This window comes from Saccopteryx bilineata, chromosome 6, assembly GCF_036850765.1.
Source record: "Saccopteryx bilineata isolate mSacBil1 chromosome 6, mSacBil1_pri_phased_curated, whole genome shotgun sequence".
NCBI classification, from domain to species: domain Eukaryota; kingdom Metazoa; phylum Chordata; class Mammalia; order Chiroptera; family Emballonuridae; genus Saccopteryx; species Saccopteryx bilineata.
In genome coordinates, this window is record NC_089495.1 from 191,183,659 (window position 1) to 191,211,259 (window position 27,601).

The 27,601-nt window shown below is 42.0% G+C and overlaps 1 protein-coding gene across 1 annotated transcript; it reads right to left on the reverse strand.

Annotated features, from left to right (window-relative positions):
- Nucleotides 1–9,268: 9,268 nt before the first annotated feature.
- Nucleotides 9,269–27,543, reverse strand: PARD6B (par-6 family cell polarity regulator beta). Its single transcript, XM_066235910.1, has 3 exons — nucleotides 27,140–27,543; nucleotides 21,979–22,201; nucleotides 9,269–11,743 (listed from the first exon to the last, which is right to left on the reverse strand). The coding sequence occupies exons 1-3, from the start codon at nucleotides 27,203–27,205 to the stop codon at nucleotides 10,914–10,916; spliced, it is 1,119 nt and encodes a 372-aa protein (XP_066092007.1). The 5' UTR covers nucleotides 27,206–27,543; the 3' UTR covers nucleotides 9,269–10,913.
- Between the last annotated feature and the right edge of the window lie 58 nt (nucleotides 27,544–27,601).

Sequence of the window (27,601 nt, forward strand, 5' to 3'; positions counted from 1 at the left end):
CTCAACATCAGTATCAAAATTGTCATCCCTCAAAATCATGAACATTTTGCTCTACTTAATGTGCTGTTTTAAAAAAGAACATTTATAAATTCTCGGTGACGTCCGGGCAGCGGAGTTTGTGTTCCCCTGGTATCCACGCAGCAAGTGGGAGAGGACAGCAAGGATATTTGAGGAGCTGTCAGGAGCTGATGTGGCCCATTCAGCCTTGAGCCATCTGGCCACCTTCCCAGCCACTCAGCCTCCTCTCCTGGCTCTCCTCCCTTTACCATTTATTTCCTCGCTCTCCCCTGGCCCTGTCTGCTTGGCTATCGGAGGCACATGCCAGCCCCACTGGGCACAGGCCCTGTGAACACCAGCCAAGGCGCCCCGGGGGTGGAGGGAGGGCAGCTCACTGGAAAAGCCCTTGTGCCGCAATTGAATCGGGAGGGTTTTATGGCAAGGGTCTTACTGTGGCCTTGGTGGGGGGAAGGGTGGGGCTGAAAAATTATGATGATGGCCTTTTTTTTTTCTCTTTAGGGAGATTTGCTTGGAATTACTTTTCAGGTATTGTCTGGCATTTTGCATATGTGTACACAAGAACTCTGACTTCACCAGATTTGTGTGTCTGTGTGTGTGAATGCATGGACCCCATTTAAAGTCAGTTAGTTAAAAGCTGTGTGTATGTGTGTTTTTAAGCCAAGAAGCCTTTCCCGCATTTTCTGCTTTATCAGATAGAGATGCAAAGAAATGAAATCTTTGTAAGTTACCCCCTGTGGATTGTTTCTCCGGAGAGTGACTGACTGTGGAGACGTTTTCTGATTCCAGAGGGTTGCAGGGTGAGTCACTGGTCCACCGAGCAGACGCATGGCTCAGGACTGCTGCTCTCCTTCCTGGCCACTGACATTATTGGAGGCCCACGTTCTAACACCCACTCCTTCAAGCTCCCTCTACCCGTGCTCCGCAGGAATTTACCAAGTTAATGATTTAGTGTCTGAGTCACTCAGCATACAGAGTTTTGCCTGAGTCACCTGGGGTACATACCTGAGACAGCAGCTGAGGGCCTCTGGGAATGTTAGAGAAAACCTGATATGCAACTTACTACTTACCATAGATTTACGGCTAGCACGCGCGGGCAGGGCCAAAAGCCTGGGAACGGAGTGCTGATGTTCTATCAGCACAGAGCCGGTTTCATTGGAGTGTAACCTGCTCCAGGTCTTAATCAGAAACAATGCCATGAATGCCACTTCCTTGTCGTCTGATGCACTGCTAGGAGACGAATGGAAGAGGAATGCTACACTGATACCATCTGTGGGTTGTACTCTTAGTCTGATTCTAGCCTTTCTCCTTCTTTTTTTTTTTTTTTTCAGAGAAGCCAGCATAAAAATGCAGCCTGGAGTTTTCAGAGGCTTATTTTCTGCACACCTACAATGGTTTGGCGGGCAGGAGGGGGTACGGTGGGGGAGTCACCATATTCTATCCAAAGTGCCACTCTGGTAAAGGTCAGATTCTACTGATTTAGGAGGTGGGACCATCCGCACAGCGGGCTGGAGACTGACACTTTGGTCCAGTGAGTTGACAGTACAGGATGAATCAGATGAATGTATGGAGGCTTTTCATGTCTCTTTGCAGATTCTAGAAGGCATAAGCCATGCTCATTAAAGCAGCTCTGCTGAGAGTGAAGGAGAGACACAGAGAAGCGAGCTGGATTCGAGAACCTCCCAAGCTTGCACGGGCATTGAACACCTGGGGCGATCTTGTGATAATGTGCCATGCCGGATCCCTTCAGCAGAGAATCTGCTCAGTGGAACCGAGGCAAGGCCTGACCATCTGCACTTCTAGCACCCACCCACCCAGGTGCTGCAGTCTGGGGACGACACTTCGGAGTCGCGTGGAGTTAGGAGACTGCCTTGGACAGTCCCTTTGGGCCTCAGCCGTCTCCTGGAGAAATGGACAGAACAGCTCACATTCACTGAGCTTTTCTTAACCTCAGGACTGCCCTACCTTTTGTACACATTACCTCGTGTAATCCTCACTTTTGAGGGCCAGTTTCACAGCAGAACTCATGCCATTAGCAGTCTGTGGTCCCTGAGCTTCTGAGACCAGGGGTGGCAAACTGGCAGCCGGCCGGTGAGCTGCGGCTGGAGGGTTCCTTTAGTCTGTCTCATGAGTTGTTTTAAAAATTAGGATAGTTCATCCAGGCTTATATGGTCAATTAATCTAGGACAAAGGAGGTTAGATTATACAATGGAGGAAAGACAAGTCTCTTCAATAAATGGCGGAAAAACTGGACAGGTAATATACAAAAAAATGAAACTGGACCACTTTCTTACACCATATACTACAAAACTAAATGCAAAGTGAATTAAAAACTTAAGCGTATGACCGGAAATCATCAAACTCCTAGAAGGAAATGTAAGCTTTTGACAATGGTCTTAGCAAAATTTTTTGGACCTATGTCTCCTTGGGCAAAGGCAACAGAAGTAAAAATAAACAAATGGGACAGTATCAAACTAAAAAGCTTTGCACAGTGAAGAAAACCATCAACAAGACAAAAAGGCAACTTACTGAACGGGAGAAAATATTTGCAAATGACATCCAATAAGGAATTAATATTCAATATATATAAAGAACTCATGCAACTCAACATAAAAAAATAATCTAATTTAAAAATGCACTGGGGACAACAGATTTGGGTAAACACCCAGGAATATGGTAGTTCTATTTTTAATTTTTTTGAGGAATCTCCACACTGTTTTCCACTGTGGCTGTATTAATTTACAATGCCACCAAGAGTGCACAAGGGTCCCCTTTTCTCCACATCCTTGCCGACACTTATTTGTTGATTTTTTTATATTCGTCATTCTAATGAATATTGAAGTGGTATCTCACTGTGATTTTTTTTTTTTTTTTTTTTTTTTTTGTATTTTTCTGAAGCTGGAAACGGGGAGAGACAGTCAGACAGACTCCCGCATGCGCCCGACCGGGATCCACCCGGCACGCCCACCAGGGGCGATGCTCTGTCCACCAGGGGGCGATGCTCTGCCCCTCTGGGGCATCGCTCTGTTGTGACCAGAGCCACTCTAGCGCCTGGGGCAGAGGCCAAGGAGCCATCCCCAGCGCCCGGACCATCTTTGCTCCAATGGAGCCTTGGCTGCGGGAGGGGAAGAGAGAGACAGAGAGGAAGGAAGGGGGGGGTGGAGAAGCAAATGGGCGCTTCTCCTATGTGCCCTGGCCGGGAATCGAACCCGGGTCCCCCACACGCCAGGCTGATGCTCTACCGCTGAGCCAACCGGCCAGGGCTCTCACTGTGATTTTGATTTGCATTTCCCTCATGATTAGTGGTATTAAGCATCCTTCCATGTGTCTGGTGGCCACCTGTATGTCTTCTTTAGAAAAAAACAAAAAACAATAATACAAAAAGATATATGCACCCCTATGTTCATTGCAGCATTATTTATAATAGCCGAGATAAAGAGGCAACCTTGGTGTCGATCGATAGATGAATGGGTAAAGATGATGAAGCTACATATATACAATGGAATATTACTCAGCCATAAGAAAGAACAAAATCTTGTCATTTGTGACCACCTTAAACCTAGAGAGCATTAAGTGAAGTAGGAAGGGCAGAAAAAGACAAACACCATATGATTTCACTTCTGTGTGGAATCTAAAAAAACAAAACGAACAAGGAAAACAAAACAGAAACAAACTCACAGACACAGAGAACAAACCGATGGTGGCCAGAGGGGTGGGGGTGAGGAGCTGGCAGAAAAGGGGAAGGGGACTATTAAATACAGACTTCAGTTACACAGTAAGTCCCGGGGATGAAAAGTACAGCGTAGGGAACAGTCAACAGTAACTGTGCAGAGTGACAGATGACGATGACGACAATTATTGCGGTGATCACTTGGTAAGCTTTGTAAACATTGAATCACAATGCTCTATACCTGAAACTAATATAATAAAGTATGCCAACTGCAGTTGAAAATATATTTTAAACATTTTTTAAAAAATCATATGAAATTCTGGATTTCTAACATCTGAAAGGCTCACAGAGCTCACAACACATACCCAAATGGCAACCATAGAATATGGCTGCCCTGCTGCGTGTACATGTGTGTGTGTGTGTGTGTGTGTGTATCTGAGAGAGAGAGAGAGAGAGAGAGAAGGGGATTCTGGCTCACCAGTCCTGCCCACACTGCCTACTCCGGCTCCTTGGAAAATTCGAATTTACCCACTGCTCTAAGACCTATGATTCTCTCATCTCTGTATTTCAAAAGTAATAATATTTGACTTTCCTGCCATTTCAGATTCAAGTTTCTATTGGATTTATATATTCTTTATATATTAGATTTGTATCAGATCTAGTTATTCAATAAAATCAAAACAATACCTGAAAACACAGGTCCAAATATTATTATGAGATTCAAACTTTTCCCTCAAATTCAGAACATTGCCACCTTTACCACTTTCCTTTCAGAAAGGACTGCTGTCTTTTTTTTTTTCTAGTATGTACTTTATGCTTTTAACTCTCTCTTTTATAAAGAATGTTTACTCAAATACTTCATAAACAAAGCTGCAAGTGATAAGCACTGGGTTGACTTCCCTGGGGTCCTTCCTTTCTGTGTACTGACAGCACCCTGGTTTCCTGATCCATCTTTGGGGAACCGCCCCTCGCCGACCCAGTTCAAATGCAGGCCCATGACCCACACGGGGCCTGTGAGAGTCAGCTCTGAGGCTTCAGCTGGGATCAGTGGGGAGGCGAGGCTCCCTTCTGGGTGAGTTGTTAAAATGACTGAATGTACACTGAAGTTGCTGGAGGCCATCTGTGCCACCCCAAGGGGGTCTCCTGCCTGAGAAAAGAGCAGAGGGAGGAAGGGCAAGAAGTGGAGAGCACCTAGCCTGTGCTGTAAAATACAAGCAGCCATTAGCCTCGCGTGGCTATTTAAAGTACAATCACATACAATTAAACCATTTAGTCTCAGCTGCATTAGCCACACGTCAAATATGCAATAGTCACGTGCGGGCTAGCAACTACTGTTTGGACTGAGCAAATTCCGGACATTCCCGTCATTACAGAAAGTTCTACCAGTCAGCCCTGTTAGATAATATCTGTGCCAAAGTTTTAGCCTGGACTCTGCAGCTATGTAAGCCAATAAATCTTTTTTATTTGAGCAATCAGGGTTGGGTATATTCATAATCCCAAGAACCCAGAGACAGGAGCTTCCAATTAGCACTAAGAACGTGACCGTGTGCACGATCAGACTTCATCCGGGTGTTTTCCTTCAGTGCTGGGGAAAATAATCACTGGGTCCAGAAAATAATCACTGGGTCCGGTTAAGCAAATGACATTCAAGAATACTTAGCCCTTTCAACATTTTCTGTTGTCTCTTTAGAAACCAATTGAAGATGTAGAACAAATTCTGATGTCAACATAATAATTAGAATAATAGACAACACAAGAATACAAGACAGTTTTTCCCCCTATCCAAAAAGTGTTTAACATCAACAATGCAGAAATAGTGACAGGATTGAAGTGACGTGCCTCCTGACATGGTACAATGAGGACATAACATCATAAACGTACTATTCTGGCTCAAAACACATAACTTAAGTTGAACGAGGAAACAAATCCAAATTGATGGGCAGCCTACAACACAGTGTTTTGAAAGATAAAAAATAGCTGAGGAGTTATTCCAGATTAAAGGAGACCAAAGAGACGAGATGCCAAAATGTGATATGTGACTCTGTATTGGATCCCGGATCAAGGGAAACATTTGTGAAAGGGACATTATGGGGACAATTGGTGAAATTCTAGTATAGCTTGTATATGTTAAAATTTTTGAATTTGATAGCAGAACTGTGGTTGTATAAGGGAATGTGTTAAGAGAATGCCCTTGTCCTTAGGAAATATTATATATGCTTGTCTTTAGGGGGTTAAGGGGCTATGATGTATGCAATCAATTCCTGAAAGTTTCAGGAACAAGTACATAGACACAAAGCAAATGTGGATATGATCAGGGTGAAGGGTCTAAACTGGACTTTCCATGCAGTTCTGTTCTAGGTTTATTTTAAAATAAAGAAAGCAAGCAATAGTGTTTTTCCCTCACTAGGGGAAAAAATACTAGTATTTCCCCATGGCAAATCACTCAAGTGGAAAGCAAAGTGCTTCAAAAGTATTTTTTCGGCCCTGGCCGATTGGCTCAGTGGTAGAGTGCAGAAGTCCTGGGTTCGATTCCCGGCCAGGGCACACAGAAGCACCCATCTGCTTCTCCACCCCTCCCCCTCTCCTTCCTCTCTGTCTCTCTCTTCCTCTTCCGCAGCGAGGCTCCATTGGAGCAAAGATGGCCCGGGCGCTGGGGATGGCTCCTTGGCCTCTGCCCCAGGCGCTGGAGTGGCTCTGGTCGCAGCAGAGCGTCGCCCCCTGGTGGGCGTGCCGGGTGGATCCCGGTCAGGCACATGTGGGAGTCTGTCTGACTGTCTCTCCTCGTTTCCAGCTTAGGAAAAATACAAAAAAAAAAAAAAAAAGTACTTTTTCCAATAGTGCATCCTAAAATTGGGGATGTCTCAATAAACATTTAAAATGAACATTTATAGAAAATCAGAGCATTTTTCATTTACTTTGTGAAACTTACATTTAACATTTACTTTGTGAAGTTTTCAATATGTTGTGAATATATACACATACGTATACAGACATACACATACCTATGTATTTGATCACAATATTCAATGCATTTCGTACAGTGGGTTAGTTTCAAAAAATGTTTGAAAGCTATTCTACTACAGTATCTTTAATAGGATGACTCACATTACAGTTTACCTGAGACAGCTCATTTGTGCCTACTGTCATGGCATAATAGCAAACCCCTTCTCTCTCAAAAGTGTTCTCACTTAGATGATAAATTATAGTCACTCTTAGTTCAAGCCAATTTAATTGCTTTTTATAATGAAGTACAATATGCATTAGTATGCCTGGTGGCCAAAAAAGGACTTTAGATTTTCACTTTAAAGAATGAATTTACAAAAAAAAAAAAAAAGAAAGAATGAATTTACATATTATGAGCATGATTAAATTTTTAAAGTTTTCTTTACTAATACTGTATTAAATAATTTTGTTACCCATCCCTTGGGATTATAATGAAGTAGGTAATTACAATGAACAAGGAAATAGTGATTTTTTTTATTATATGAAGAATACTGGTTTTGGGATAAAAACTATTTCCAAAACAGAGCTATTTAAAATGAGGAAACACCTACCTACAGCTTGTAAAGAAAACACAAACTCCATTGAATTTTAGTATTAATTTATAAAATACACATCAAATGCTGCAAAGCGACAGGGAAAAACGCAGTAGCTTTTAAAATATTATCTAAGTCTTGTTTTTAGGGAAGAATTTGGTGAACCACTATTTACTAAGGGATTTTAAATTATGAAATCTAACAGATTAATTTCCTTTCTAGTTACCTTCTAATAGCCAGTCAGACATCCACCCAATTACAGCACTTAAGCAGTGTATCAGTGAACTTAGTTAGCTAGAGGTTCAACTACTTTGTGCTTTACTCTGCTGGTTAACAGCCACCATCACCACATCCTACACTGTCACAGATCAAGTCAAAACTTTTCAGGCCTCAGAAGCAAGGTCCTCCCAAACCTCTTGAGGTGAGCTCACCTGCCAAACTCACTGACATACACACTCTTAAAGTTCATTACCCACAATTACACCTCCCATCGGTCTAAAGATAGCAAATTCAAAGCAAACAAAAATCAGCTGCCAAGCATGCATTTGAACACCTTAAGGTACACAACCAGAGGGGCTAGTTTTTCCTTGTAAACTTCTATGACTTCAAAATAAAAATTTCTTTCCCAGATTAGAAACTTGAAAGCAGCAGGGATTTGAGATACAAACAGCACTTGGGGCCACATTTGGGGGTGAAAGGGCTGTTTTAGCACCACACCATTGTTTCATGGACCCTGAAACCGAGATGAATACTGTGTTGGAAGCAGCACAACGTGTAACGGACCCATGCTGTGAAGAGGTCTATGGACAGGACATTGAATTTTTACTTAGAGCATTTTCAATGTTTCTAATTGAGGGAAGGAATCAAAATGATCCCCCACTGGTTTAGCAGAAGAATCAGTGCAGAGATCAACTAAGCCAATGACAGGGTGACTAATTTGGGATTAGAAATGGTGTTTTATCTCCGGCCTTTTACATTTTTCAGTATAAACTGAATTCAATCCATATAAGGGTAGCCAGGGAATTTGAGTTTCAGAAGATAAACTGTCACATTACAACTACTTTTGTCTGTCTTGTTTCAAATCATCTTAAACCACCTAAATAACCCTGGATGGATTATCATGCACAAACTTCTCACCTCATCAGAATTAACTACATTTTCAATGCTACCTTCCAGCCTACATGCATACATAGTAGTAGTGGATGTACACACAATTTGGCGTTCACTTTTTGAAAACTAAAAGCTAAAAAAAGGCAGGACCTTGCTATAACTTATACAATGGGTAAATAATTGTTGGGTGACTTTTCATACATTTGCAAACAAGAAAGTAGCCTTTATACAAGTCTATCTTTATTTGTAAAAAATAATATACAACTAAAGCTAATTTGATTTTTAAAATCAAAGTTCAGTTAATGATAATGTACATTTTATAATAAAATTGTAGTAAAATACTGACATTTGACAGTTTAAACAAAGTATCATCCATGTAAAAATCATGTTGTTGTATGTCAAATTTAATTAGAAAATTCATAGTTCACAAAAGTACATACATTTGTTGATAGCGCATGATGAGAACATTATCATAAATTTACTTAAAGGTACAGGACAAAATTCACAGTTAGGCTTGACATTTAGTACTAGAAAATTTTATGCAGAACCCAGTGATATTTTTGTTAATGATGATACACTTGAAATAACTGATTCATACTACCTACCAATGAATCAACATTTTATTGTATAACCAAGATTTATTGGTTTTACAATATGTCCAGTAATCAATTATTTTACCAATAATTTAAGTAAGATCTAGTTGAAAACACCGACATATACCCTTAGCAGGATAATTAAAATAAAATGCACTAGCAGCTTTGACTTCTATTTTCACAAATACACACAGTCTGTATTTTACAGTTAAAATTTGTACAAAAAGTCAAGCCCTGAAGTATTTTTCCCCCATGAGAAAAGTTCTGATGTTAAAACTTTGTTAAAAAGAGAGAGAGAGAGAGAGAGAGAGAGGTAGTGTGTGAAAGTATTTTTACTAAAAATGCTGAACCCTTGCACCACTTACAAATTAAATTTAACCTTATACATATTATCATTTGTTTTGCCATTCAAGAGTCAAATTTCTAAAACTCACAGACTGTTAAAGCTGGAATGCCATTTAAAAACAGTGGTAAGTGTAAGAGCTTCTGTGAATTCAATAAGTACACTGTATTACATAGTGTTGTGCAATTAATAGTTAAGTAATAATATGTTTAGTGGTAATGTGAACAAAATATAAGTATTCTGAGTTAAGTGGTCTTCATTTAATCAAGATTTTACTTCATATATTTTGACCATATAGAGAAAATATCCTTCAAAACGGAGTCATGATTCTTCATTAATAGCACACAATTGTTATAAGGTATCCATACTAGCTCTACCATAAAATTAATCAATAAATAACTCTGAGCGTATTATCCATAAGCCACAGGGAACTTACGGACTTCGTACTATTCTTAGTTCCTATATACAAGCATACTGTAGTGATTGTGCACATCATACAGTGAAATCTGGCAAGGAATGAAAGTTAGCAGCCTTACTCTTAACTTGTTCTAAATGGATGCATTGAAAAGTAATAAATAGCCTCATAAAATTAATAGTGATAAACTCTACCTGTCAAAGGTGAATACTATATAATTTTCATAAAGTGTAGGTAGTGTTTTTAGAAATCCCATTAAGGAAAACCCAAATAGTTCATACAAAAAGTGCACAAGTTTGTCCTGTGTGTAAAAAAATCTCTTAATTTGGGTGCATTTCATTTATCCAAAATGATTCGCACTACTCAAATACATTAGAAGAGTATAAAAAAAGCACACTGACAAAACACATACACAGACAACAAAAGGAATGCTTTCCAGTGAGATTGGGAATGAAGACGAGGAGAGGTTCAAGAAGAGGTTCAGGTGAAGGGAGAGTCTCCCATGTGCCCCAAGCCATGGAATTGCCTTTTCCAATGTCAGTTACGCCCATACAGAATGAGTTTGTAAGTATGAAAGCTCCAGGATGGACAAGCACAAACCTGGATACCTGTTTAGAGTTTCTTAATTCAGGAACATAGTTTCAAGGCTTTATAACATAAGAAGCAACTACTAAAAACAATCAATCGGTTTGATTTCTTAGAAATTAGAAAAAAAGAAAAAGCTCTTGAAAAAATTACTTGTTACAATTTGCAACAGAGGAACAGTAAAAAAATAAAAAATAAAATAAAATACAGGGAACAGAGGAGCTGGGGTCCCAAAGTACCAAAAGATAGAATGAGACTTCTTCACATTAAAATTCTTAAAAATATAAAGGAAAAATTAACTGGGCTCTGCACAGCAGGTTAAATATGCAACCACTTCAAACGGAAATGATCTAGTCCTCACACAGTTCTGAGAATGTGCTCCTACATCCAGTTCTCTGCAGACAAAATAGCAAAAGCACATCATTGCAGTAGCAAAGGCCCCCTTGTTATAGACTTAAATTCACCTCTGACCCACCAGTTTATATTAGCATTTATCAAACTCTATTTTAATAACATTTTAAACTTGCAATATTATTTTTTCTCATGCCTATTCCAGGTCACTGGTTCAGAGGTATATATGCTTTAAACTAGCCAAGTCTACCAGTCCCCATGGCACCCTCACGCAGAAAACATTCCAGCAATGGTTTCATAGTGTTATGATTGTTCCATCCTCTTCTAAGAGTTTTTGATCTGGAACACGTGTTTCAAATTCAGTGTTTGTGCCACTTGCTACGGGTGCTAAGCTCACTTCACTAGAAGGAATAAAACCATTCTGTCCAGCCTCTATCTTGAGTTCCATATGCGGTAACGATTCCAGGCTCTCTGTGTTGGGAACAGCTTTAGGAATCTGCTGTGGCACTCCGTTATCTTCAATAACAATGTCATCTTCATCACTGTCTTCATCCTCTGGCTCAAAGCTTGGTTCAATCTGCTGTGGATAGCCGAGGAGGCTGTTATCAGTAGACTGGCCTGAGCTGCCAGAGGTCCGACTGTTCCTAACAATATTGTTCCTCTGGTTTGCTGGTCTCACAGTTATGATGAGGTTGCGGCTGTTTGCAATCATCATGTCTGTTACTTGATCCAGACTCTTCCCTGAAACTTCTATGCCATTAACTTCTAAAACTTCATCGTTAACAGCTAACAGTCCTGTGCTTTGAGCCAGACCTCCCGGGACAAGTCTGGATATAAAGATCCCTGGCACCTTCTCTAAGCCATGCGGTGTGACCCTGACACTGGAGCCATCCCGGATGTAGAATCCCAGGGGTTTCTCAGTGCCGTATTTGTAAAGACGAACCCTACGGTGCGTTTCTGGGAGAATGTCCACGTCTATGATAGAAGACACAGGTCTGAAATCTTGGGGCATACTAATGACTATATGTGGCTTTTTTCTGTGGTTGTCAGGACGCAATACATTGGTTAAAACGTTCTTCTTCTTTATTAGTGTGTCTGTACCAAAGGCACTGTAGTCTGCTTCTTCTGTTTAAAAATAAAATAAAATAATTATAGAAATGTGGAAACACCCATTTATCTACAGTTGAATCTGTACAGAAAGGACAACTAAAATGTATTTGGTACATAAACACACTAGTTAAATATTAGCTTATTCTAATCGGATCAAAATGTAGTGCAGAAGATAGGCTGTATCAGAAAAAACCACTAGGTGGCCCTCTCAGGTACACATCATAAAACTACCCAATGTTCAAGTTAAATTTGATAAAGCTCAGTAACTATTCAACAACATTAAGTATGGCAAGTGGAATTCTGGCAGGCCTTGCAAACACACTCCCAAACAGTTCCTAAGATGGATTTTGCCCCGTTTAACGGCACAGCTGTTCTTCACCCCAGGCAGTTTTTCTTCATGTACTGTCGGAATTTGAGAGTCATGTTTTTTTAAGGTAGAAAATCTTCCCGTTTTTAAATACTGGCACCCAGTTAAACAACAACAAAATCCCATTTGAGCTAAGTAACATCCAGGAGTTGAATCCACTCTTCAAGCCAACAATTATAATCTCGGATGTAAACTGTGTAAAAAGAGGGTACCTAAAGCAGATATTCTGAGGAAGACGGCTTAGAAACAAAACATCTCATCAGAGAAGGAGGGGCAGAAAAGGAAATAAAATTAACATCAGGCAAAAAAAGTTGAAATCATGTTTCAAAAATAACTGGAAAAGGGCTAAACTAAAAAAAAGACAAAAGCCTCCCCATACCACCCTCCAAGAACTAGTTAAAAATCCTTGTGTCAACCACTGCTACAAATAACAGACATCACCCTCTGTCCAGGGCTTGGTTTGCACCCTCTCCTGTGACTTCCACATGCCCCTTATTGATCACTAGTATCTTTAATTTATAGACCAGGAAATTAAGAGGACAAGATAAGTTACAGAGAAAAGACTGAACCCAAGTTTTCTTTTTAGGCCAATACCCGACACATTCACACAATGCATGTTAAGTTCAATTGTATGTCAGAGTACAGAGAACTACTTGAACATTTTTCAAAAGCTAGTTTCAGAGTAACATACAACAAACACTAGGGGCACTCTACTTTTTGGTATTCACCCCCAGGAATAATTCTGTCTTCATTTACAGATAAAGTATTTATACTGTGTTCTTACAGAAACAGAAATTTACTTATAATTTGGCTTTGGAAATAAATCCACTGACACAAGAATCTTTGTGGCAAAATGTGGCCAAAAATCTAATAGTCATCTCTTCTCAATGTGTTTTTTCAAAATGATGTATTTTCATTTTAAAGCAATTAAGAAAGCCCACATCATAAGTATAAGGAAATTCCAGACCATACAAACTGAGGACAAAATTAAGTTGCCTACATACCTATTCATGGGAAACCTGACCAAAAAATCCCCAAATCTGCATAATTTGGCATCGCATCTAGACTCTGTTTGAATGCTCTCTGCTAAATTCTCAAAAGCAATATGCTCCTGTACAAAGGCACCTTTGTTCTCCCATCTAGCTAATCAGTTTCCAGCCACTGGGAAAAAATATTTTGGCAGAAAGCCAGGGTGCAGGGTGTTAGTTTAAAGTGTAAAGGTGAATGTCCACAGGGAATAGGAGTTCACTTTCTACCTGAGTATGTATATCAAAGCACTGAACTCAGAATGTGATGGGAAGTTTGGAAACTTGGTTCATAGCAACCTTCCTGTATAACCCAGGCTTACACAACAGTACATGACATAGGCTTATACAGCAATAGCTCACTTAGCCCGCGTCCGCCGCTCAGCCGACAAGCTCAGCTAACAGGAATGGACAAGGATCCGTCTGCTAGGCCAAGACCTGACTCAAGTGGATGCCTCTCTTCTTTCTACACAAAACACTCCCGTGCTTGACTTACAGGGGAGCCCTGCAGGCCCTACCTCTGAACCTCCCACTCTTCAAACATTCATTCTGAAAAGTCTGGTTATCTCATTCCTTAGCTCACAGAGTTGTAAGTTACAGATGCAGAGTATGGGGTAGGGGTCCAATAGTGAGTGACAGCAACAAAACAGTAACAGTTCATGGTAGAGGCATCATGAAAGTTCAAGATTATGACCTGTTTGAAGTTTAGTAGGAAGACAGGGAAGAACAGAATAATTTTTGAAACTGTTCTAATCCAGGGGTTGGTGACCTTCTGTAAAGAGTTACAGTAAATACTTCTGGTACTGTATTGCAGGTCACATAGCTTCTGTTGCAAAAGCAGTCATAGGCAATCCATTAGGAATGAGCTGTGTTCCAAGAAAACTTTATTTACAGAACAGCCTGCGAACCATAGTTCGCCAACCCTTGTTCTAATCCAAAATGGTTAAATGAAATAGATCTGGCAATTTTACAAGGATTATATGTCACTTAGAGCAGTACCCCAATTTTGCATATCCCTTCACTTCCTGATAAGAAAAATTGATCACCAAATATTAAAGAAGCACCTCTATGTGGCCAGGCATTGTGTGCTGTAGACCCAGAGAACAAAGCAGATGAGGTGCTTGCTTTCATGGTGCTTCTAGTTCAAATGAGGAACGGCAAGTAACAATTCCAAATAATTAAATTATGACAAAGGTGCCAAGAGCTGTGATGCACACTGTGCTGTGCAAGTATGTAAATGGGAGCCTAGCCTGGTTCACAGGTAAGGCAAGGCTTTGCCAGGCAAGTGAGGATCCTACTGAGACTGGAACAGAAGCATCTAATCAGGTAGAAGGGAGGAAGAACCCTCCAGACAGAGAACACAATGAACAAAGAGAGGAGAAGAATGGGGGTAGACGAAGGAGTCCAAGGAATAGTCACACCCCACTTAACAACATGGAGATGTTCTGAGAAATGCATCGTTAAGTGGTTTCATCGTTGTATGAACATCATAGTCTTACACAAACCTAGACGGTATAGCTTGCTGCATACCTAGGCTACGTGGTCTAGCCTGGTGCTCCTAGGCTACAAGAGCCTGTACAGCAGGTTACTGCACAAAACTACACAAGATTAAATCAAACACAAGAGAAAATGATGCAATCAAGAGACATGAGATGAGGAGGCTGCTGGTGTTAACAAGGCACACTGCTCACTGCAAGTGTGCGAGAGAGAGAGGAGGAACAGACAGGGATGGACAGACAGACAGGAAGGTAGAGATGAGAAGCATCAACTCATAATTGCATCACACTGGTTGTTCATTGATTGCTTTCTCATATAAGCCTTGACTGGAAGCTCCAGGGACCTTGGGCTCAAGCCATTGACCATAGGGTCATTCATGCCTATGATTCCAGGCTCAAGCTGGTTGAGCCCACACTCAACCTAGCGACCTTAGCATTTCAAACCTGGGTCCTCAGTATCCTTGGGGGACGCTCTATCTACTGCGGCACCGCCTGGTCAGGCACAAGCTTTTATGTTAATCAAGTAGAAAGCATAAACTCTAAAATAGCTACAAAAAGTATAGTGTAGTACATACATAAACCAGCAACATAGTCATTTATTATCATAATTAGGTATTAAATACTATTCTTAATTGCATGTGCTGTACTTTTTTTTATAGGAGTGGTGTGCAGGTTTGTTTACAACCATCTCACCACAATCACAGGAGGAATGCAATGTAATATACTTTATTTAAAAATTTTTTTATTTATTTATTTTTTAATTTTTTTTTTGTATTTTTCTGAAGCTAGAAACGGGGAAAGACAGTCAGACAGACTCCCGCATGTCCCCGACTGGGATCCACCCGGCACGCCCACCAGGGGGCGATGCTCTGCCCACCAGGGGGCGATGCTCTGCCCCTCAGGGGCGTCGCTCTGTTGCGACCAGAGCCACTCTAGTGCCTGGGGCAGAGGCCAAGGAGCCATCCCCAGCGCCCGGGCCATCTTCGCTCCAATGGAGCCTTGGCTGCGGGAGGGGAAGAGAGAGACAGCGAGGAAGGAGAGGGGGAGGGGTGGAGAAGCAGATGGGTGCTTCTCCTGTGTGCCCTGGCCGGGAATCGAACCCGGGACTTCTGCACGCCAGGCCAACGCTCTACCACTAAGCCAACGGCCAGGGCCTTTTTTCTTTCTCTTTTATACATTTTTTTTATTTATTCATTTTAGAAAGGGGAAAGAGAGAGAGAGAGAGAGAGAGAGAGAGAGGAGGGGGAAGAGCAGGAAGCATCAACTCCCATATGTACCTTGACAGGGCAAGCCCGGGGTTTCGAACCAGTGACCTCGGCATTCCAGGCTGACACTTTATCCACTGTGCCACCACCGGTCAGGTGGCACTATGCTCTTACTACAGCTACAATGTCACTAATTTTTCAGCTCTGTTATACTATGGGACCACCATATATGTGAGTGGATTTGTTGACAGAAACCTCATTATGCAGCCCCTGACTGTAGTGAGGTTAAAGGGTGGGCAGGGAGGCAGAGGCAGTCAGGGGCCAGGCCCACCAACAGGCCCTCCAGAGAAGTGTTAAGGATTATGGACTTCAGCCTTAGGGCAATGGGAAGAAACCAAGAATTTCAGTTTTTCTCTAAAGCTCACTCTGGCCTCAAGCTGGAGAATGGACCTGAAGGAAGACAGGAGGCTAGGGAGTGATTTAGGATGGTATCTGGCCCAGGGCAGAAGCAGTAAAGATAGGGAGATCTTCTGGAAAATAATTAGAACACAGGGTTTTTTTTTTCTTTATGTTTTTTTTACAAAGAACATTATTATTATTGATTGATTTTAGAGAAAAAGAGACAGGCAGGGGGAGAGAAAGAGAAGGAAGCATTCATTTGTTATTCCGCTTAGCTGTGTACTCATTGGTTGGTTCCTGTCCACGCCCTGACCAGGGATCAAACCACAACCTTGCCTTTTCAGGAGGATGCTCAAACTGACTGAGCTAACCCAACAGGGGCTAGAACAGTTTTAAAAGGCTTGGTGACTGGAAAGTAGATGTGTGTCAAAGGTGGCTCCCAGGTTTGTATTATGAGAACTGGTGTCATATTCTGAGATGTTACTCCACAATTCTTTTTATCTTTTATCTTTTGTAAGCTACACTGCTCACAAAAATTAGGGGATCAGGGAACATGCAGATACTTCAGTACTTTCAACCTTTTGGATTTTTTTTTTTTTTTTTTAATGTGCCTTGACCGCGGGCCTTCAGCAGACCAAGTAACCCCTTGCTTGAGCCAGCGACGTTGGGCTCAACTAGATGAGCCCTCACTCAAGCTGGCGACCTCGGGGTCTCGAACCTGGGTCTTCCGCATCCCAGTCCGACGCTCTATCCATTGTGCCATTGCCTGGTCAGGCACTTTCAGCCTTTTGTATTTTTCTGAAGCTGGAAACGGGGAGAGACAGTCAGACAGACTCCCGCATGCGCCCGACCGGAATCCACCCGGCACGCCCACCAGGGGCGACGCTCTATCCACCAGGGGGCGATGCTCTGCCCCTCCGGGGCGTCACCTGCCGCGACCAGAGCCACTCTAGCGCCTGGGGCAGTGGCCAAAGAGCCATCCCCAGCGCCCAGGCCATCTTTGCTCCAATGGAGCCTTGGCTGCAGGAGGGGAAGAGAGAGACAGAGAGGAAGGGGGGGGGGGTGGAGAAGCAAATGGGTGCTTCTCCTATGTGCCCTGGCCGGGAATCGAACCCGGGTCCCCCGCACGCCAGGCCGACGCTCTACCGCTGAGCCAACCAGCCAGGGCCACTTTCAGCCTTTTGTATAGTCCATTTTCACCAATGAAACAAAGGTTGTTTTTGTATCTCATTTGCATACTCAAACAACTTTCTTTGACTTGTTTGCTTTTCTGATGTTCTCAATTAAAAAAAATCAAATGCTTCTCTTTTTTTATCACTTCATCTTCATTTTGAAATATCCCCTAATTTTTGTGAGCAGTATATTTTTTACAATTCACTTTTAAAATGTATCTATCCCTTCCAGGGGTCCCCAAACTTTTTACACAGAGGGCCAGTTCACTGTCTCTCAGACCGTTGGAGGGCCGCCACATACAGTGCTCCTCTCACTGACCACCAATGAAAGAGGTGGCCCTTCCGGAAGTGTGGTGGGGGGCCAGATAAATGGCCTCAGGGGGCTGCATGCGGTCCGCGGGCCGTAGATTGGGGACGCCTGCCTTAGACCAATTGTAAATTATACCTTCATCATTAAAATATAATCTTAAGATACAGCTACAAAATAATATCCATTGCACAGTCAAGTTCTAAGAGATCATTTAAGGCAGTGGTCCCCAACCTTTTTTGGGCCACGGACTGGCTTAATGTCAGAAAATATTTTCACAGACCGGCCTTTAGGGTGGGACGGATAAATGCACAAAATAAAATTATGCAACTGGCGTAAAAACTGTGGTATTTTAAAATATAATTGTTGAACTTACGAGACAAGCGTCAAGAGTGAGAGACGAAAAAAAGACAAAAAAAAAAAGAGTGAGAGACGGATGTAACAGAGGGAAATCTGGTCATTTTTTAAAAATAAACCATCGTGGCCCTGGCTGGTTGGCTCAGTGGTAGAGCATCGGCCTGGAGTGCAGGAGTCCCAGATTCGATTACCGGCCAGGGCACACAGGAGAAGCACCCATCTGCTTCTCCACCCCTTCCCTTCTCCTTCCTCTCTGTCTCTCTCTTCCCCTCCCGCAGCCAAGGCTCCATTGGAGCAAAGTTGGCCTGGGTGCTGAGGATGGCTCTGTGGCCTCTGCCTCAGGCACTAGAATGGCTCTGGATGCAACAGAGCAACGCCCCGATGGGCAGAGCATCGCCCCCTGGTGGGCATGCCGGGTGGATCCCGGTTGGGCACATGTGGGAGTCTGTCTGACTGCCTCCCCGTTTCCAACTTCAGAAAAATACAAAAACAAAACAAAACAAAAACCACCATTCAGACTTAAATATAAATTAAACGGAAATAATGAAAGTTATTTATTCTTTCTCTGCGAACTGGTACCAAATGGCCCACAGACCGCACCGGTCTGTGGCCCGGGAGTTGGGGACCACTGATTTAGGGGCATGCCAGTCACAGGTGTCTGAGCCACAACGCCATGTCCTAAGTGAGATGATGTTTAAAGCAAGGCCCTTCTAGTGTTTCCAACAAACTCCTCTGAATAAACCCAAGATGTAAGCTTCTTTGTCTAATGTCATACAAAAACGGGCAGTGATACAACAGGAAGTTGTGAAGCACACATCCAGCTCAGACCGGGCAAGGCGTCTGCATTTCAACAGACCCCAGGCTTGGCTGTTCATCATGACTGGCTGAGAAGTTTTTAAAAAATATACATTTCCCTGGCTATATTCCAAACCTACAGTTATAACCCGAGTATTTTTAAAAGATACAACTTTGAATATCTTCTAATATTGTTTGCCGCACAATAGTACACTAACAAGAGAAGGAAAACTTTATACCTTCTTTTCCCCTCCCCCCAATAAATAAGGATACTCTAAACTCCAGTGGAAGTAGGAACTGGCAAAAGACCTGGGAACCCTCTCTGTGAAAATAACTTTTAAGATATCAGGTTTTTTGTTTTGTTTTTGCTTCCATGAGAACAGCCCTAGAAATAGTTTTTCTTCTAACAAATTATTACAAAATATAAAACTTTTCAGCACTGTCTTCAAGTTCAGCCTATTAAGTAGCTTATGCATTCAATCTTGAGCTTTCATTTCAAAGAAACTCTAAATTCTAGGTCTTCAGAGGGTGGGTAATCTGTTAAAGGTGGGGGGTGGCCGCTGAGCTAAAATCTGAAGGATGAGGAGGCAGCCAGTGTTATAGCTGGAAGGAAACCATTCTTTTTAAATTTTTATTCATTTTAATTCATTGTGTTTACATGGATTCAAGTGTCCCACTGAATATAACACCCTCACCCCCACCCCCGTGTCCCTATTTATACCCTCTTTGCCTCCCTTCCTCTAACTCCCTCCCTCCCATCCGGAAACCTGTCTTAGATGAAAAAGCAAGTGAAAACACAGTGATAGCCAACAAGTCCGAGGGACAGAAAGCCAGCATGGTTGGCTGTGATGAGCTCGTGAAGGCCAACCCTGGGGGGTTTATTCTGGATGCAATGAAAAAGCCAGTATAGCCTGACCAGGCGGTGGCGCAGTGGTTAGAGCCTTGGACTGGGATGCGGAGGACCCAAGTTTGAGACCCCGAGGTCACCAGCTTGAGCGTGGGCTCATCTGGTTTGAGCAAAGCTCACCAGCTTGGACCCAAGGTCGCTGGCTCGAGCAAGGGGTTACTCAGTCTGCTGTAGCCCCACAGTCAAGGCACATACAAAAAAGCAATCAATGAACAATTAAGGTGTCGCAACAAAAAACTGATGATTGATGCTTCTCATCCCTGTCCCTATCTATCCCTCTCTCTGACTCTCTCTCTGTCCCTGTAATAGGGTTTTAAGCAGAAATAAATCAACCAACTTAATGTTTGCTTTTTGCCTATATCCTGTTTGTATTAAATTTATATATTTTTAAAAAATTCGCTGTTGAATGGACCTCCTATTTCTAAGCCAAACTCTGAAAGCTATTAATTATATTGGACGTTTACCTCTATGACAGAAAACTTGTTCACATAGCAACAGTTAAAAAGAAACAGAGGATAACCACCCTTAGAAGATGTTAAGATTAATTAATCCCATGATCACCTAAGTGTTACAATTCCAGTAACAAAACATGTGGGTGGTATAATCCAACTCTTATAATCTTCCTAACGAAGGGTATAATTTTGTCAGATGGGATGTTAAAAATAGTCATTCTACATTTGAATACACATTCCAAAGAGCAACTGAATTTTTAATGGAAATTACAACTGCTAACAAGAAAGGCCTACTATTCAACAATAATTACTTAAATTATTCTGCTCAGAATGACACATTCCACTCAACTGTTCTGTCCTTCTCTCCTCTACTGCAGCTCTTTCTTCTCTAACATTCTATGCATAGCTTTCAAGGGTCTATCTATCCTTGGTCTTTATTTACCATTTCTAATTTCCTACATTAACATGGTTGAAACTCACCAGGCAGATATGCTGTTCTGTCCTAAAACCAAACCAGCTTTCCAAGTAAATCAATCGTCATCCATATTCTGCTGCTCACTCCAAGTCATCCATCCCCACAGCAAGTGAATCTCCTAACGTAATACTCTATTGTACCACACCCCTGCTATCAGTAGGTCTTAGGGAAAATTGTGGGCCTGTTAGTATTTTGTAAATAGTTAAGTTATCCTGGGCTGTTTATTCTGTTGGTGGATTTTAGTTCCTCTAAACCCAGAGAAGCTAAAATACATAATCAGTGGAATTTCAGAGCCCTAGGAGTAGTCCAATGCTTATCAACTGATTGGAAAGAAAGTATCATCTTCAAGAATAATCCCTACCCATCCTCTAGCTTTCTGGGTTGGTTTACAAACACAGCAAGGGTTTAATTATCCCACCAATGCCTGCTGCTCTCATGCTGGCTTTCTTAATCTTTTCATCTACCAAAGACAAAGGAATAATGGTACACACCCTGCCATTTGCAGAAAGACAGACACACATGAAGGAGGCCACAAAGTTAAAAAAAAAAAAAAAAGTTTAGGTAGGACTCAAAATACATTTGAAAATGCTTGCCATATGGAGAAGTTATTTCAAATGCTCTTTTGCAAGACTAATGTCAATGTTTACATTCCTCCAAAATAACGAATCACTGTCTAATTTTCCAGATAATTAACTAACTGTATTTCTGTGAAAAATATCCTAAAAGAGAAAGGAAAGAAAACATTCTCTGGATGCCTGCCTACTACATTCCAGGGCACTGTGCTTAGCTCTTTTGTTCTTCTAGTAACCCTGAGATGGTATGTTCACTCTATAGGAAAAGACATTGAGACCCAGGAAGGGTAAATAATTTTCCTTTATAGCTATAGCTATTAAGTAGTAAGCACAATACTTGAAAGTTGGTTGCCACCAAAACACTAAAATGTTTCTCTGACTCCAAAGTCATACTCTTTCTACTACTTCTTTCTGAAGTGACAAAATTTCATTTGATGATGTGAAGATACAATAAATTCCTAGTTTCTATTTTTAAAATTCTAAGAGGGTTATAATTAATTAAAAACGCAAATTTTCTAAAGCACACTTAGTGAAGTGTAAAGATAATCATTAAACCAACAATATCAAAAATGTTTTAAACCCACTTGCTACTTAATATGGTAAGAAGATTTACACAAAATATCTATTCATTAAGTTTGTGGCAAAGTCTGTGCATCCTATCAATGAAGAAAAGAAACTTACTTCTACTTCTAAAACAAGTTCAGTCAACAGTGGTACTTACCCTTTTTTTGTATAAAGATCCTAAGCAGTGGATTGGCTGTTGAAACAGCTTTGTGGTAATTATCATCATTATTTATAGGCAGCAAGTCTCCGTGGATGTCTGCATAGCCTACCAGAACGTCAACGTTGGGGATCTTATGAACATGTTGCAGTAATCCATAAAACTCCTCAAATTTTCCCGGTTTTGATCTTTCCAGTGAAAAACGACGAAATTCAGCTCCAAACTAGAAATATAATAAACATATTATTTGAAAAAAGGAATAGGACTGAATTTTAAAATGCATGCCATAGAAAAATTATCAGGCATATTATTTCCCTTAATAAAGAAGACAGTTCAGTGACACAGTCTATTGTCAGAAACCTCGTTATCTGGTGATAACACAGCCTAAGAATGGCACAGGAATGTACGTGCTGTCTTGATGCTGCATCTCTGAAGGGCATTACCTTCAAGAGATCCAGGCTCAACTCAATCCCTGGGGTACCCAGGCCTCAGTGGAGACTGTCCTGCATAGTGACTCATCCAAACCCTGTCTGAAGCCCACATCCTGACATCAGTACTCTCCTCACTGAGGCCATGGAGTAAGAAGATGTGCCTCTTTTATTTTTGTTAACAAAAAGCATCTAAGTTTCCTACCCCATAAAAATAATTATGATTTCACAGGAAGTGGCAAGAATTAACAGAAACATGTACAAAAAGGACTTTGAGCTTCTTGGCATTTAAGGTACGATACAAATGGAGATATATAAGAAACAGATCTAGAGATAGGCATCTTCCCTATGTTAATACTGTAAAAAAGCTTTATTAATACATCAAATATTTGTCCCACAACTATCCAATTTAATACATGACATGTTTACATGCCTGGCACAGTGCTAGACCCTAGAGATTGAAAGGCTCTAGCTCAGCAATTAGTGGATAAAGAGAATAATTACATCAGAGAGTATTAAGGGATCACACCAACAGGGAGTACAGGACACCTCCACCAGGCCCAATATTTATCTTCACAATTCTGATTCTCACGTCTGCTTCCCTACTCTAGAATCACATCTCTGTTCTCCAAAGCCAAATCAGTAATGGCCCCTATTTGACACTAAGGACTCACTTCATCTAGTCCATAAACAACAGGATCTAGCCTGACCTGTGGTGGCAAGGAGGATAAAGTATCGACCTGGAATGCTGAGGTCGCCGGTTCAAAACCCCAGACTTGCCCAGTCAGGGCACAACAAGAAGCAACCACTATGAGCTGATGCTTCCTGCTCCTCCCCCTTCTCTTTCTCCTCTCTCTAAAATCAATAATAATAATAATAATAATAATAAAAACAGGATCTCTATGACTTAACAGATATTAAAAGCTCAGTTAAGTCCTGTGGTTGATTAAATTTTTTTTAAAACAAATGCTTGCCAAATGTGTTTGACCACTGAATTCACTCTTCCTCTAAACAGCTATTATTAGCAAGAAATACTAATGCACCACTAAGACAGCCTTAAGCATCACACACATAAAGTCTCTATCAGAATAACTTAAGGTTACAAATGTGTCGATTCATTTTCCCAGGGACCCTATAGGTATCTGCAGTCATTGCTCTTACTTCATGAAGCTCATCTGCCATGCTTATACCCATGCTATTCACACGTTTTACATTAAAACTCACTAAAACTATCTCTTACCTCTAATAATTAAAAATTTCCAAAATGCGCCTGACCAGGAGGTGGTGCAGTGGATAGAGCATCGGACAGGGATGCAGAGAACCCAGGTTCGAGACCCCGAGGTCGCCAGCTTGAGCGCGGGCTCATCTGCTTTGAGCAAAGCTCACCAGCTTGGACCCAAGGTTGCTGGCTTGAGCAAGGGGTTACTCGGTCTGCTGTGGCCCCACAGTCAAGGCACATATGAGAAAGTAATCAATGAACAACTACGGTGTTGCAACAAAAAACTGATGATTGATGCTTCTCATCTCTCTCCATTCCTGTCGGTCTGTCCCTATCTATCCCTCTCTCTGACTCTGTCTCTGTAAAAAAAAAAAAAAAAAAAAAAGTTTCCAAAACGCATTCCTGAATCATAAACACTAACAACACTTGTCAAGAAAATAAGGTGACTCATACCTAGGGCTCTTGAAAACTTTAGTCACACCTTCTCATCTCAGAGTAAATAAAAACTAGGGAACACCCTTCATATCAGAGTTAAGTCTTATGATGTTATCAAAAGTCAGAGTTTCTCCTCCATTTCTTTATTCTGATATCACATTAGGTTCCTAGTGCTTTCTGATTCATCCCAGGGTTTATCACTTCCCCTCTTACAGAAATAAATGGGAGTAACATCTAACAAATGAACCTTTTAGGGCTTCAATGTTTTTGCTCAAGTTTTTAGATGAAAATTCTTTGCTCAACATTTTTTTGCTTGCTTAATGTTATGATAAAAACAATGGAAAACTGTATGGCTTCACAGTAGATGTGCTCTTTTGCAAATGTTAGCAGGAAAAAAAAGAAATTGTTATGCTTCTTGCATCAAAACAATAGGATTAAGAAAACTTTTTACTACATGAAGAAAAATACTAAGACAGAGATAAAATTAAGACCAAGCAACAACTATACACTATGTGAACCATTTACAACTTTTTTAGCTTGGTCTAGTTGGTCCTGACCACCCAGGACGTGAATCAACACCCTTTTCCTAGAATCTGTTGGTACATTCTAGGAATGCAAACTTAATTTTAATATTCTATTTATCCATGAATAATAGTGAGGAAATGTACAGCTCAGAGGCTGCTCCAAGGTTATTAAAGGACACCACCTTGATTATTGATTAAGAACTTTCCCAACTCTGGTGAAACAGGAAGATAAATCAGTTACCAAAGAAAAGTCACATGGGGCCCGGTAATTTAACTATACTGTAGTTATATTTGCATTATCCATTACTCTATTTGTATCATTTCCCCTTCCATGAGCAAAGGTAACATAACTGACACTGCTTTCTATGCAGAAGAAAAATAGATCCTGAAATGTGGATTTGCACATCACCTCATCGTGCAAATCCCACTTCTTAGTGATCACTTTTGTAAAAAGCTGTGCCATCACGAAAGCAGTGAAAAAGGAAATACTGTTTCGAACATCTGTCCAAATATTTCTAAATCGTAAAGTGTTTTATTTAATCCATTAAAAATAAAGGTAGCAACCGTATACATTTGAAACACAAGGTGTTACAGACACAGCAGGAATAAATAGTACCTACACTGTGCCTATTTATCAAGTAGAATAACAGTGGGCTGACACTTCATTCCCGGCAGCTTCTCAGAATGCCTTGATTCTATTTAAGAGATGTGGTTCACTAAAAGTGCAGTATGGCAAGTCAAATATATAATATACGTTAGACATAAGTATGGGAAAGATTTTACAAATCAGTTGACAAAAGGGCAGAAAGCCTGAAATTCCAGTCCCCAAGTGTTCAAGGTTTCCTGGTCCAAGAGATAAATTACTATTTGGTTGTATTTATCAGTGTACCTACAATTCCTACCCATTTTCTCCCTATGATCAAAAAAATTAAAGACTTGCTACCAAGATAAGGACCACAAACCGAATTTAAAGATCATGCAATACCATGTTTTTCTTTTCTTAACCTCAACTCCCACAAAACCAAACTAAATTTATAACAGAAATGCCATTAGAAGATTCAACCTTCGGGCACCAACCACTACCACCACTATACTGTTAGAGGAAAAGCTGTCTATATTTTGAATCATCTTAACTCTTAGTTCATGTCTGTCATTCTGATTTGCTATGGCAATTCCATGGGGGACACAGGGTAGAGCCCTACTCCTTAAATTGCACCAATTACATTTCTATTCTTATTCCACAGAGCTGTTTCTGAAACTAGTGCTTACTTCTCCTTGATACATGATAAGTAAGTTGCAGATAACATTGTAAAATGATGTTAAAAATGAATGTAGATGTTCTTGATGTGCTGATCCCAGTTAACGTACAGAACTTTGTTTATCAACTCTAGATAATAAAAACCATTCCACCCTCAGGCTCCAGGAAGCGTTCCTTACTCTACCTCACTTGCATTCTAAGTAGTCTTAACAGCCTTACATTCAGTGTTTGTTTTCTTCTTTTTGAAGTTGATATGTTTTAACTTTCTCCTATCCTTTTATGTATTTTGGTCTTCCTGACTCTATTTTTCACATGTTCTCAGGGCCAAGCCAGTGTCCTCTCTTTCACATTCTAGAAAGCCTAAAAGTTAATGTAAAAAGGCTTTGAGGTTTTGTCACATAAGCAGAGTTTGGCGAAGTTATAACCTTTCTAAGCCCCTGTCTTCTCAGAGAATTGCACTAGATTATCGAAGCTCGTTTTTGGCTCTTTGATTCATGAAATACTTGCTGAAAATGTTCCTGTGGCTGCAGATCACCTTCAAATTCCAGCTCAAAAACCTCCTTTGGAGGGCATTCCCTACCTAATCCCTATAGACTACCTTGCTCGGGGAGCCTGGCAATTTAGGAATTCAGTGGATACCGAAGTCATTATCAGCAAATTGGCATACCGTTGGTCAAGAATGAAAACACTTGATGTGAAAAGGTAGCATGATGGAATGACAAGAACATCCAGACTCAAACTGTAAAGTGCCACTCAAACGAAAGGAGGTAAGTGTTAATTTTATAGATTCAAGGCATACCAATATTAATGCCAGAAAAAATCCCTAGCAGGAAGCAAGGCTAACTTTCAAAGGGCTCTTCAGCTCCCTCACCACTCGATGCACCCCTGGACCACAGCAGGGGGAACAGTTTGTGACCACGGCTGTCCCAAATACCTCTTACTCATAAGCCAGTTGGCAGAATTCCCCCAAACCTTTGAAACCACTCAGCGCTCAAACGGCTGGGGTGCATCTAGGCTCTCACTCCCATCCTTGGGCAGCACGAGATTCAAGGAACGAAATAAGCGTCCCGCTGGTCTTCCACCTACCTGGGCCGGGAGCAGACCCAAGGCCCCACCCTCCTCCCCTTCTCCGCCAAGTTTCTTATCCACCATCGCCTGCCTCCAAACCCCACCACCGCGCCCCGCACAGTCCCAGACGCCGGGGCCGCTCCTCGGGCCGTCCCGGGCCAGCCCTGGCCTCCCGCAGGCCCCCGCTCCCATCCGGCCGGCCGCTCCGCCCAGCCGGGGCCCCGCGCACCTTGCTCTTCACCTCCATGGTGCCCAGGCAGCCGCTGCCCGCCCCGTGCCGGTGGCTGCGGTTCATGCTGAGGCCGGGCCCCGCGGCGGCCTCTTCCAGCCGGGCCGCCCCCCGGGAGCGCCGAGGAGAGTGCGCGGCTAGAGGGCTCTGGACGTGGTTGCGGCCCGGGAGCCGCCTCGCAGGCACCTGCGGAGGGGCGGCCGCGGCTCAGGTCTGCGCGAGCTCCACTCGGCTGGTTCCTCACGCGGGAAGACCGAGGGTCTGACTGGCGGCGCGGCGGGCGGGGACGCGACTCCCTCCCTCCGGGCCTCAGCGGCACCCGCGACGGAGGAGGAGGAGGAGGGGGCGGAGCAGAGGCGACAGGCTCTGCAGCTTCGCGCTCCGCCGCCTCCCCCGCGAGCCCGCGCGCGCGCGCCCGGGTCGGGCAAGACGCGCGGCGCGTGTGCGCGCACACCTGCAGTC